Below are 13,733 nucleotides of genomic sequence, written 5' to 3' on the forward strand. Positions count from 1 at the left end.
TTTTAAAACTTTTAAATTAAATTACAATACACTCCCGAGTATCTGGCATAATGTAGAGGAAGGTATGGCCGAATGGGACGGAATCATTGAGTACTTAACCCTCCATTTATTTCAAGCCAAGCAGATTGTGAACGCGGCCCAGTGAATCACAGAAGCAGTTGCCAATAATACCAGAATCTAGCTATATAGCGCGTAATTTCTTCTCCATAGTCACTCCAACTTTTTTTTTTTCGTTTTTCACCCATTTTGAAATCTTCACTGTGACACACTTAAAAAAAATATTTAAAACATCCTAAGAACAATTAACGAATCCTGTACACACTATGCAATTATAATCAGGAACATCAGCAACAATTTAGGTCCCTTACACGCTGACGAAACAATGAACAACGAGCAGAACGCTGCTCTTTTTCTGTCACAACTTGTATTTTGCACATGCATTACCAATGCAAAGTCTTGCATTAATCATAAAATAGAAAACTAGGCTGGATAGTATGGAAGCCGGATACTCGGGAGTGTACTGTAACTTAAAATTATATATAGATGATTTGCTCGACTTACTAATATGAAAGAATAGGAAAAAGTTACCATGAATAAGCACCATAATATTAGTAACTAGTATTAGACAGTTAAAACGGGATATTTAGCAATAACAGTATTATCTAAAAACTGACTCAGGCGTTTAAAAGACACGAGTTTATATCTGAATAACAATCTAATATTTAGATTATTTATTTAACCGCTTTGTGGGTGTTTTTTCTGACATACTAATTTCATTTTTTTTTTCCATAGTTAAAAAATTTATCAGACGAATGTATAAAAAAAAACTTTGCTTTTCGGTACTTGCACATTCCTGAGTGAGATATCGAAAGTAAGACTTGGTGATAATTTAATTTTATCTTGAGTCTCTTAACTTCCACGAAATGTACTCAGTCAACAAAATAATCTTCCGATAAGAGCACACGTCGTGTTATTTTTATCTTTGAATGAGTATTATTGATAATGATATCAAAACTCTAAATTCATATGTATTCTTCAGGTCCTTTTTATATTAGAAAATGTAAAAAAGACTCTTGACTGCGAAAAAAAATTCTACTATTTATAAACATTTTGACAAGATTTTTCCGTAACATTTTTAAAGAGGCATTTGTGATCTTATATTAAAATGATTCTAATGAACTTCATGTCAGATTCTTAATAATCTTGAGGGATAAGTAACTTAATAATAACAAAAAATTTAACTGTGATACTGATTATAATACAGATATACAACTTGGTCATATTACATCTGATTGAACTCCCACTAAAGCACAAGGCCGCGGTGGCCTGGTGGTAAGGTCTCGGCTTCGGAACTGGAGGGTTTCAGGTTCGTGACCCGATTCCACCGAAGAACCGTCGTGTACGGGGGTCTGTTGCACGTTAAATCCGTCATGACCAAATGTCCTCCCGCTGGTGTGGTGTGGTGTGGAGAGGGGGGTGCCAGCTCAGGTGTCGTCCTCGTCATCTGACCGTGGTTCAAAATTACGAGGTCCGTGAAATAGCCCTAGTGTTGCTTCAAACGGGACGTTAATATAACCAAACCAAACCCACTAAAGCACAGTAACATGGATGCGTTCTAGAGACAGAAGAGAACACTAAATCTAAAAATCCATGCGCTCCCAGTCAGTGGCGGGCCGCAGTGGCAAGATCTCGGCTTTGAAACCGAAGGGTTTCAGGTTCGGGACCCGATTCCATCGAAGAATCGTCGTGTAAGCGGATCTGGTGCACGTTAAGTCCGTCGGGGCTAAACGTCCTCCCACTGGTATAATGTGGAATTTTGGGAAAGGGGGGTTGCAAGCTCAGGTGTCGTCCCCGTCATCTGACCGCGGTTCAAAATTACGAGGTCCGTCCCAAAAATAGTCCGAGTGTTGCTTTAAAATGGGACGTTAATATAACTAAACTAAAGTTTGTTTGTTTTCTTATGGCACTTGCCACTGACAAGACCGCTGTTACGAAGACAGCGATTTAAGCCTGAGGGGGACGTCTCTTATTTTTTATAGCAGCGCCAACCAGGGCCAAGAGTACGACTTTGCTACTCACGCATCACTCATTCGCTTGCACAACCCCTTTTTACAGGAGGGCACATTCACACATCTCACAGATAGAACAACAGAAGAACAACCATGCCCAAACCGGGACTCGAACCCGGGACGCCCAGATCACGGGGAAGACGCGCTACCCCTATGCCAGGACGCCGGCACTAAACTAAAGTAAATCCAGTCAGTACACAGCTTTCCGACTAGACAGATTAGTTTGCTGCCTACGGCCGATGGGCTGAAGAGGGGCTGCAGGCAGATTTTTTTAAAAATTGTCATTTGCCAAGTTTCCAAATCAATAACTTTGTAAAAAATTCGAATTTTAAGAATTATAAAACATTAGGACAGGGATATGTATTTACCATTAATTATTAAATAAAATATTAGTTACTTATTAATAATAAATCGGGATATTAGTTATTGTTTAATTAGTTATGTTAAATTCCACATGACAAATCCTATAAAATAATAATTTTTGACATTATATTTGTTTGAAGTTTGTTATTTCCTTCTAATATACCAAAATAATTAAATGCTTTTATATTTTAATAAAGAAATCATTAACTACTTTATAATGCACTAAAATCTTGACATTTTTTTACAAATTTTCAAAAATTAAACCAAAATAAATCATTAATTTAAAAATGTCTTGAAATATGAAATGACTTCGAACTGTTACTGAAAAAGAAGCCTCATAATACGCGAAATGCCTAAATCCACCACTGCTGCCATTGTTTATCTTTCCAAAAGTGCCTTCTTTCTTTACATACTTTTCATACATTAAGTACTAATTACTTCAATATGAAACTCGATGTACAGAGACATAATATGATGACAATCTTCTTGAAAGTGAAGAAATATATTTAATGAAATACCCTGTATAGTCGTACCCCACCTTAATCTCAGAAACAAGCGATTATAAATTCAAAATTAAAAAATATATATTGCCATTATCATAAGAAAAAGTAATGCCGCACATTATTCATTGGATGTTCACGAATGGTAATTGAAAATATTAAGCACACAAGTAAAATTATTTTTGATTCTAGATTATAATCGCAAAGGAGCTCCCTCGCCCTGCCGAAGCGGCCGAGGTAAACTAAATGTCCATGTTTGTTGGGATATCAGTCTGGCAGCAGCAATGGTTAAGTCCTATTGGCCATTATCAGCCACGGTACAACCCCTCTCGTAAGAATGGAGGTAACGAGACCCATGTCATTACTTTATCCTCAATTTGACTGTAGATAATAAGTAACATCGTTCCATAAAAATACGGAAGAAAGGGGAGGACAGACTTATAAATAAATAAAATCATTACCTTATAAACAGCAATGCATTCATCACTCCACAGTTCACTGCTCTGGTGAATTCTGGACACCTTAAAACTGCCTTTTTCCCGATCTTCCCATATCAAATGGCGTCCATAAGTCTTTCGCTCCAAATGCGGAATGATGAAATCCGGGATGAGTTTAAAGGTGGGTCGCATGGGCATCTCTAAGAATTCACAGCCTGGAAAGCAAGAATACAGAAAAATGAGCTTTTTTATGAAAATTCCATGCCTAAGTGACATTGGAACATTAAAAGAGTTATTTTAATACCTGTACAAGTTATCTATAATTATAATAAAGCTCAATGTTGGTGCTCTACAGGCCAGACCGTTTGACCTACAACTACCAAATTTGGTACGTGTATACCTTGGAGGTCGGGAATGTGCAGCTGGGGTCCCTTTTTTTGAATTTTTAATTAAAATTTTAATTATTAAAAACTAACTTTCCCGCCAAAAAATCTTCATTTCCCCACCGCCAAATGAGTAAGGTTTCAGTTTTTATCCCCACGCTAATGAGGTTAGGCTTATTTTTCGACCGATTATTTCAAAAGTAATTTTTTTTATCACTTCGTTTATATTACTTTTAGATTTTTTTTTCTCCCAACTATTAACACTAACCCCCAATTAATGCTTTGTTATTCTATACTATCACAGTATTTTTTTAATTACAGAAATTAGCACTGTCTAAGAACCTTAGAGAGCTTAATCCATTTCTATAAGAAGGGGGCAAAGAATTGAAAACTGGGACGCTTCAATTCATTCTATTTTTTTAAAAAAAATAACACCATGAACAGTAGCTAATTAAGTCTTATAACGGGCATTAAGATTGGCGAACCGGCTGGTCGCCAAAGGCGGCTAGTTATTTTAATATAAGTACATGTTGTAGGTAATGTAGGTCTTGGAAGTCCATTTTACCATCCGCAACTTCCATAACCAGACAATTTTTATTAATTATATATTTATATAATCTCTTTTTAGTCACAAATATTGTGAAAGACTAAAACATTCAAATGTGAGTAATTAATAATGAATTAATTAATAAAGAAATTTCCCAGCAGGAATGACATTCTTCTTCATTTATTTTGGAATAAAAATGAAAAATATTTTTTAAAAAATCACTGAAAAATATTAAGAATTGTCACACATTTATACTTTGTAACAGTCATATTAAGCAAACAAAAACTAATTTACTGATAGTAACAGTTCTTAAACAATGCTGGCTATTTTTAAAAGAAATGCATACATATAATCGATTTTTTTGTTTGATAGCATTATCGCTGATGTCAGGAATTTATCGCAACGAGCAGCCATGTGTTTGAACTCCTGATATAAAAAAAAAAAACGTTTATACATGCTTTTATCGTTAAATTTGCTTAAGAGATAAATGTAGATTTCTAGTTTGAACTTGTAAAGGTTATATCGCAGTTTTTAGAGCGAAAAAAAATACAGATAACCTTCGCATGATGACTTGATACTTTCACTACGCAATATGAGAGTTGGAAAAAATTCTCTATAACGCGACATCCTAAAACAAGATTCAAGAATTGTAGGAAATCTAAGAATAACATGTAACAAATTAATACACACTTTCAAAAGCAAATGAATTATCATTCGAAATTAGAGAAATTCCCTGGAAAAAGGTAACATTTTTTTATTATTATTATTATTACTTCCAGATGTAAAATAGATGAACCGCTTAACTGTTTTGCCCGAGTGTCACACGTGCATCGATTTATCGAATTTTGATAGTTGTAAGAAAAAAATAAACCATTCATAACGATTATAATTCCATATTAAAATTACTTCGAATACATAAATAAGTCAAGTATTCAATGGATTTCCATTTGAATCAAAGTAAGAAAATATTCTCAAAATAGAAGGTGTCATCTTATTAGATAGTAAAGAAAATAAAACAGTTAAGGGGTAAAATTAGTCTGATGAGTTAAATAAATCAGGGAACGACTGCACTAGTGAAATAGATGAAAATGAAACAATAATCTCTTCAATAATTAATCAAAATATCTCACATAAAACGAAAGTTAATCAATCCAAGTTTTAGTAAACAAAGAATATTTATATGTAAACCAAAAGCGATATGATTAGAACACAACCTCAGTTATTCTTTTTTGCACTTCCACCAGTTAAATAAAAATATCTGTAAAACTCTATCTTCCAAATAATTCACAGGAGAGCTGAGCAGGCGAAATCGAAGACGAAATTATATAAAAAGCTCACAAAAAACAAAAACCGACTAAAAACAAAAGTTTACTAATCCAAGTTTTAGTAGCCAATGAATATGGCTAAATATAAGAGATATCATTAAAACACAGACACCTTCGGTTACTCTTTTGGCATTCATTCTTTCTATTAAACAATCAACAAACCGATTTTAAAATCATGGGGTAAATTTTAAGGATAGATCAACCACGCAGAAACTAATCATTTTTACTGTAGAACATGAATTGCAAATGCAGAAGGGGAAGCACAGATTAAGAAAAAAATTCCTGGAATCACAAATATTCATCAAGTCACTAAGAAAACAAACACAAGAGAAACTTCAAAAGACAAACTCTTTAACTCATTTGAAGTTCCGAGACAAAATTAACCCTCTGACTGTGTCAGTTTTTAAAATCACTATTTAAAAGCGATGTTTGTAAATAAGTTCAAATATTTTTCAAAGTGAACTGATACTATATGCTACATCATAATAATATGATATAATAAAATTGTATAAACATAAAAATAAACACTCTAAAAACTAAATAAACACGCGGGAGGCAGTAGAAAGTGGACTGCTTGCCAACCCGCGGAAAACGGACGATACGCATCTGGAGCGTTAATGCAATAAATTTTGGTAAATATGTCACTTCTCTGATCCTACCTTTGTCACTCCTTCTCTTGTCTTTTTTTTTTTTTTTTTTTTTTTTGCGATCATTACAGGAAGTTAAATTTATATCTTTTATTCTTATTTTAGAATAATCTTCATACAAATGTAACAAAATTTTTAAAGCATTATTTAATATCGAAATCTTAATGAAATTCTCTGAATGGTAAGTCATGTCACTGACTCTCCTACGCGCCCGAAGGCATACGGATAAAGAAAACTGAATGACCGGACGCCGCAACAGCAAAACTGGCGGGAAGTGTGGTTGAGTCCTAAGGACCATCACCGGCCACGGTACAGCCCTTCCCCAAGGAAGTACGTCCCGTCATCGATGGGAAGAGCCAGATCCCACATCTTTTTGTGTACTAGGATGGCGAGATCCAACCACCATACCGGAAGCACCTCTTTTCGAGGTGCCCTTCGGGAGTTCTCTGTATGATAAACCACTTCATACAGCATTACAAGGCATGGGGAATTTGAAGATTCATAATGAACGAACACTATAAACTCCTTGCCAGCGAATAAAATAAAAGAGAAGAATATAACAGATATGCTCTACAAGTTAATGGAATATAAATTTATGACAATACAAAAAAAAAGTTTCATGAAAGCTAATATGTGAAGCATGTATAACTTCGAATGTCAAATCCTTTGAACATTCATCTTAAGTATTTTAGAGCTGATATTGCGTTCTACGTACCGGTTATATCTGTCAAGACGCAGATAATGTAATTATGTTGTACTATTGTAAATCTGAACCTATGGCAAAATTGGTATTATCTGACCTACGGCAAAAATTAGTTTTTGAGCAGCAACAAGTTCTGTTCTTCAAGTATATAAAAAAAATAATCACAGTCCTTTCTTTTCTTTTCTTTGTCATTTTCCGTTCAGTTTACATTGTTTTTTTGTTTGTTTGTTTGTTTTTCAGCATCTTTGTCCATGGTTTTAAATTTTCAAACCCAATTCAACCTCCCGAAAATGAAAACATTGAGGTTTTGCTTAAATGTGAAACGCAGGCATGATTCATCGTTTCTCGAAACTTGAAAGTATGAGTTTGGGATGTGTAGCAACAATGATTGTTATCCCCTGTCGCTACACAACCCAACTTCATACTTTCAACTTCACAGAAATGATTAATCATGCCTACGTTCCACGAAAGACTGATTTTCACACTTCACAGCAAGTTCTCGAGTTTAAAAGTTTATAGCTGAGATAACAAAACGAAAATAAATGGGGGGAGGCAAGAAATCCACTCGTCTCTTGTCAAGAAAATACAATTATGTGATGTTAGGCAAAATTGCTCTTCTAAGCAGTAATTAAACTTGTTCTTTTTACATCCTTGCATATAAGTTTATCATAAATTAGTTGTGAACACGTAAAATTCTATAGTGTTACATAAAGAAAAAAATACAAATTCGTTTTTTTTTTTTTTTTTTTTTTTTTTATTCATATATGAACAGCTCTACAATTGTCACCTTCAATTAACACACTACGAAAGGAATTTAATGTTAAATGCGAAATCAATGTTCCTTCTTTTACTGCATGAAAATATACAGCCAAATCTACACATTTTAATATAACAAAGAATTTAAACAAATAATAAATACGAAAAATGAAAATATTTGTATTAATATAGTATTAAAAGGTAAAAATGTTATAAAAAATCTGGAAATCCAAACAAAAACTGCATAAACGTGAGGCACAGGCAAAAATACTCAAAGTAAATTAGAATCGTAATTCCATTATTTTCTTTATATCTTTATATACTAAATGTCCAAGAATTTATTTTTTTTTTATTTGTGATGACATTCATTAAGGCTTAATATCTTTCTTCAAATTATTTTCGGTGCCATTTTTTTTCACCACCATTTTTACATCTGTGTCTTCTAATTTTGTATATGATATGTCTAAATTTTACTGCTTTTTATTTATTATATTACTTTTTATTTCCCACAAATTATTCAATAAATAGATAAGCAGATTATTCATTGACATTAAATGAACACAGTACACTGTCGCATGTTGACTTAAAAGTCACTTCCAAATTTCCACATTCAAGGTTTATAATGATTTTTTTTTTTTTTTTTTTTTTTTTTTTTGTAAATGTGAGAACGATTTCAGAAGACAACTGCTCAATGTTTTAGCATTGTAAGAATCAAAAGCCAAATATCAATGTATTTTTTAAATACTTTTAATTGGGCTGGTTTGTATGATGGTTTAAAAAGATGAATAAAGATGATTTTTTTTTTTTTTTTTGTTAAATTAAATTTTGATTCCGTAACTATGGCGCTACCTAATGGCGAGTTTGAAAAATAAGATCTTGGTATTAAAAAATTGAAAACGATTAGAACATAAGATTTTTGTTATTTAATAATTAAATAAAAACGTATTTTCTAAAACTGTTTATGATTAAATTGTTCTATTTGAAACAACTGCACAAAAATATGACAGAGAAATGTTAATGACAACACAATCGCATTAAATGATATTAATGCGTATATACATGCCATGCGCAGATACTTTTGTCATGTGACTATGACGGCACATATGAATTAATTCCATTCAGCAGGAAAAGAAAGAAATTGGAAACTTTATTTCAAAAAAACCAGACTAAAATATGAATCATTTAAAAAATACAATTCATCATTTCAGATCGTAAACGAAATCTACTTCAGCTGTACAAATATTCTACTTCCTCTTCAACAAGAGACATGTTTTCTATTAGTTTTAAAGCGTAAACCACTCTCACAACAGCATTAGTACGAGTTCATATTCCACGATCGGTATATAACAGTCAGTTGGGCGCAGCTATGATATTAGGAACCAACTACCATCAGAAATTTTACGGTTCACACTTTTGTTTATTTATTATAAAGAAAATTCTAATAACAGAAAAAAAAAGCTTCAATTACAGAGCGTACTACAAAACGAACGACCTACACACACACAAAAAAAAAAAATTTAATTGTAAGTGACGAATGACAAGAAAATTTTGAAACATATGAGGTAATAAATGTATACAGTCAGTATAAAAATCATTGGGAAAAAAACAAACATAAAGAATCAAAAGGTTTTAAACTGAAACCTATAAACATTAAAAATGTACAAGAGATTTTAAAAATTCAATATATTCAGTTTCAAAAACATTAAAAAAAACATTGTGCATTAAAAGCTTAAATAAATAAATTGTTTGTTGTCTTTTAGTTTTAAATTGTATCTTGGAAATAGTTTTTAAGCAAATTGAACATATTTCAAAATTCACACAATAGACAGTTTTAATTCAATAACTGATTTTGGAAAAATACAGCTAAATGTTTTCATACATAAATAAATCGTTAAAATTCGTAAGAACGGAAAACTTTTTAAAAAAGATAATTCAAAAAGATAAATTAAAGTAACGGTTTCAGAAAAATAATAGCAGTTATAAATTAAATAAATATATATATATATAAGTTATCTATTAAAAAGTTATTGATGAAAATCAACTGAAATACCAGCAAGAATGGTCTCTCCGAAATTTTCTTGCATACTTTCCGATAAATGCTTTATCCTTCCTCCCCCCCCCTCCCCTTTCTCTCCAAATAAAATCTGGCCTTCGGAAAAGCCGCAAATACCTTGCATGATCAGCGAGTGATAGTTAAGAAATATAAATTTTTGAAGTGAATCAAGCCTTTTACTGAATTAATCGTGAGACTATGCATCTAGGATGCCTTTTTGCAGACCGATTGATATTTAATCTGGCACAATAAGTACAGTTGTAGTCACAAGGTAGCATGCCAAATTTCATCGAGTCTATGTCTATGAGTTATTACGTTTACATAAATGCATAAGTATTTACTAAAAAACAGACAACTGTTTGATGGATTTGATTCCAAATTTGATAAGTATTTATATTTTAGATGCTCTCGTCATCGATGCCAATTGGATAGTGAACTATTGTGTTGAATTTAACAATAATAAAACATATTAATATTTTTGTTGAATATCTGAGAAAAGAATAACTAATCATGAAATGATAATATTAAATTGGAAATAAACGGACAATGGATTTCTAGTTAGTAAAAATATACGTATGAAATCCAATCAAAATAAACAACAAAAAGAAAAGTCATTAGAATTATTTGTTATTGCCAGCAAAATGAAAATAAAATATAATTAATTCTAAAAATGTTCGAACAGCACGATTAATAAGAAATTTTTTTGCTATAAATTAAATATTTATAATTATATAATATTCATAATTTTCTAATTATTATAATATTTATAATATAATTATATAATATTTATAATTTAAATATTTATAATTTTATAATTATCCCATCTAAAAAACAATATATCTTTCAGGATACATAAATCTATAAAAAATTAGTTTTTCATTTCATATCATTGCAGATTATTTTTAGAGAACATAAAGCGCCAGAGCATTGAAAAAAAAGCAAATCCAAGAATGATAAAATCACAAAGGAATCAAGATATATCAGAAATAAATATTTGATTACTTATCTTTTAAACAAAGGGGATTCGACAAAAAAAAATGCGTCCCAAACGTCAAAATTTTTTTCACAATCCAAGAAAACTATCTTTTCGAATTATCAGGGAAAAAAATTTATGGAAGACAGTAACAGTTAACGATGTAATGTGTTTGTTTAATGCCTTTCAGGCAAAACTCAGTAAAATATTTTCAATAATAAAAATATGTAAAAGTAGAATAAATTTTTAATTAGTGCTAGATGAAATCTCTTAAAATAGAAATCTTTACCAATAAATATATTCTATTTTTAAATCAATATTGCAACTAATTTGTCTAAAATCTTAGCCAAAAATATGAAGCTTCCCATTTAGTATTAATTATTTAATAAATCTTTAAATAATTTGAAAATTAATTTATTTCCTTTCCTAAATTTAATTTTACGATGACTCATTGTTTTGCATGCTTTCTAGAAAACTACCCGTTTTCTTAAGCTTCAAACTATAGCTTGCAGAGCATCTTAAATTCTTAAAACTAAAATAATACTCCAAGCATTTTAGAATTCCATTGGCTTGTTTATTCTTTCAACTTAACAGCATATCTTACAAACATTGCCAGATTCCAAAAGGTTTACAGTTGATCATCAGCTATTATACAAAAAAATAAACGAAATAATATTAACAAAATATTCATTAAAGAAAAAATCGTTTGCTTTTACTTTTTAATAATATTTTAATTAAATAAAAATAGTAGCAGTTATAAAATGTCTGAAAAGGAATCGTCTGCTAAATGTCTATTAACAGATTTAGATTATGATATTCACCGAACACACTGTTTTGTATATTTTCCTTATGTGATCAAAAAAATTTATTCGAATAAATTGATTTCGCTGACATTAATATATAACGGTATATAAATAAAGAAAGCATTTATTACAATAACTAGGCGTTTTCAATATACAGTGGCTCAAAAAATTGAGAGTACACCTTACTTTTACTTGATAAATCCGACTTTCAATGTAAATAACACATTACAGGAAAGTGCAAACATGTTTTTATTTTTACAAAATATTCATTAAAGAAAAAATCGTTTGCTTTTACTTTTTAATAATATTTTAATTAAATAAAAATAGTAGCAGTTATAAAATGTCTGAAAAGGAATCGTCTGCTAAATGTCTATTAACAGATTTAGATTATGATATTCACCGAACACACTGTTTTGTATATTTTCCTTATGTGATCAAAAAAATTTATTCGAATAAATTGATTTCGCTGACATTAATATAATGGAAAATGGAATTTCCATCTAAATCCAAATTTTTAACACTTTCCTTTAGATTGCTGCGACCATATGGTCCATGCAACTTGTTGCAGAAGCTTTTCAAATCATAGGCAGAAGTGTAAGTGCTGAAACTGTGCGAAATGCCATTAGACAAGCAGGGTATAAAAGTCGCTTTCTTAGAGAGAACCCGTTCATCAGCTTGCAAATTCAGAAAAAGCATTTGAAGTTTGCAAAAACTCATCAATTGAAGACCAATAACCTTTGGAAGAAAGCTATATTTAGTAATGAAAGAAAACTCAATATTTTTGGCAATGACAGCCATCGTACTGTATGGAGAAAGCCTAATACTGCTTAGGATCTAAAAAATGTACCTCTTACAGTTAAACATGTTGGTGACTCCGTTATGATTTGAGGTGAAATGGCTTCATCCGGGATAGGAAATTTAATTTTTATAGATGGCATTATAAACGATATAATTTACTTGGATTTACTTCGCAGCAATCTAAAGAAAAGTGCTAAAAATTTGGGTTTAGATGGAAATTTCATTTTCCAGTAGGACAGCGACCCCAAACAGAATGCACGTAACGTCAAAGTATGGTGTCTTTTTCATTGTAAACAGCAGTTGCACACACCACTATAGTACCCCGACATCAATGCCATTGAATATTCGCAGGCCATACTCGAAAAAGGGGTTTAAAAACACAAAATTAGAAGCAAAACCCATTTAAAACAAGTTGTGCAAGAAGAATGGGTAAAATATCTTCCGATACCGCCAAGAATTGGTCGAATCGGTACCATGACGTTTAGAGACTATTATAAGAGCCAAAAGACATGCAAAATAATAGTGACACTTTGTTTCTATGCGTGATATTGCAAAAATTTCATTGGTGTATTCTCAATTTTTTGAAGCAAAATTCTACGTATGTTTATTTAAAATGCTTCTGAAACTTTTCAATTTAGAAGAATTTCTTTGCTTTTTCTTTTTTTTTTTACTCTAAATTAAACCATTTTTTATGTGTAAAAATAAAAACATGTTTGCACTTCCTGGCAATGTGTTATTTACATTGAAAGTCGGATTTATCAAGTAAAAGTAGGGTGTACTCTCAATTTTTTGAGCCACTGTATATAGTAGCGTTCTGATGACTTGGTGATTGGTCATTGACCTCAGACAGAGGAATGCATTTGCTGACAGTTAGAAAACTAAGCATTAAAAAGAGAATCACAGAGAAATAAAAAAGCTTATTAAATACATTTGTGAAGAACTGTGCTTCTTTTAATTACTGAAATAACTTCAATCGCATCTTATGGGAATACGAAACACAACCGGATCAGGTAAACTTTGGCTCATATCCATTTCTTATCAAAATCACGCTATTCTTGTGTCACAACCATCAACTCGCTGCTCAGCTATAAATTGAGGCGAAGAGAGGATTCCAAATGTTTTGAAGAAATTACCTGAAACTCAAACTTAAAACAAGCCTCCTCCTTAAAAGAAAAAGATAAAAGTATTTCTAAACAAAAGAAAAGGGACATCTTTGCTATGTGTAGAAGGAAATTGTGCATAACAACTTGTTTTTATGGATAATGTTAAAATTGTTGTTCATAATAACAATTGTTCCAACATAAAACATGGCCTACAGTGGATTTTACATTCTTCATGCAAGTGCAAAATAACAAACTCTATCCCAATTATTCTAA

At 31.3% G+C, this 13,733-nt stretch overlaps 1 protein-coding gene across 2 annotated transcripts in view; it reads right to left on the reverse strand.

Moving 5' to 3' along the window:
• The window catches only part of LOC129964104 (uncharacterized), a 46,385-nt gene that overhangs the window by 14,241 nt on the left and 18,411 nt on the right, over positions 1-13,733 (reverse strand). For both annotated transcript variants that reach the window (XM_056078785.1, XM_056078786.1), the window contains exon 2: positions 3,394-3,584. In XM_056078785.1, the coding sequence (XP_055934760.1) occupies positions 3,394-3,567 (174 nt within the window). In that variant the 5' untranslated portion in view covers positions 3,568-3,584. The remainder of the gene's footprint in view (positions 1-3,393; positions 3,585-13,733) is intronic.

The sequence above is a fragment of the Argiope bruennichi genome, chromosome 3 (assembly GCF_947563725.1).
Source record: "Argiope bruennichi chromosome 3, qqArgBrue1.1, whole genome shotgun sequence".
NCBI classification, from domain to species: domain Eukaryota; kingdom Metazoa; phylum Arthropoda; class Arachnida; order Araneae; family Araneidae; genus Argiope; species Argiope bruennichi.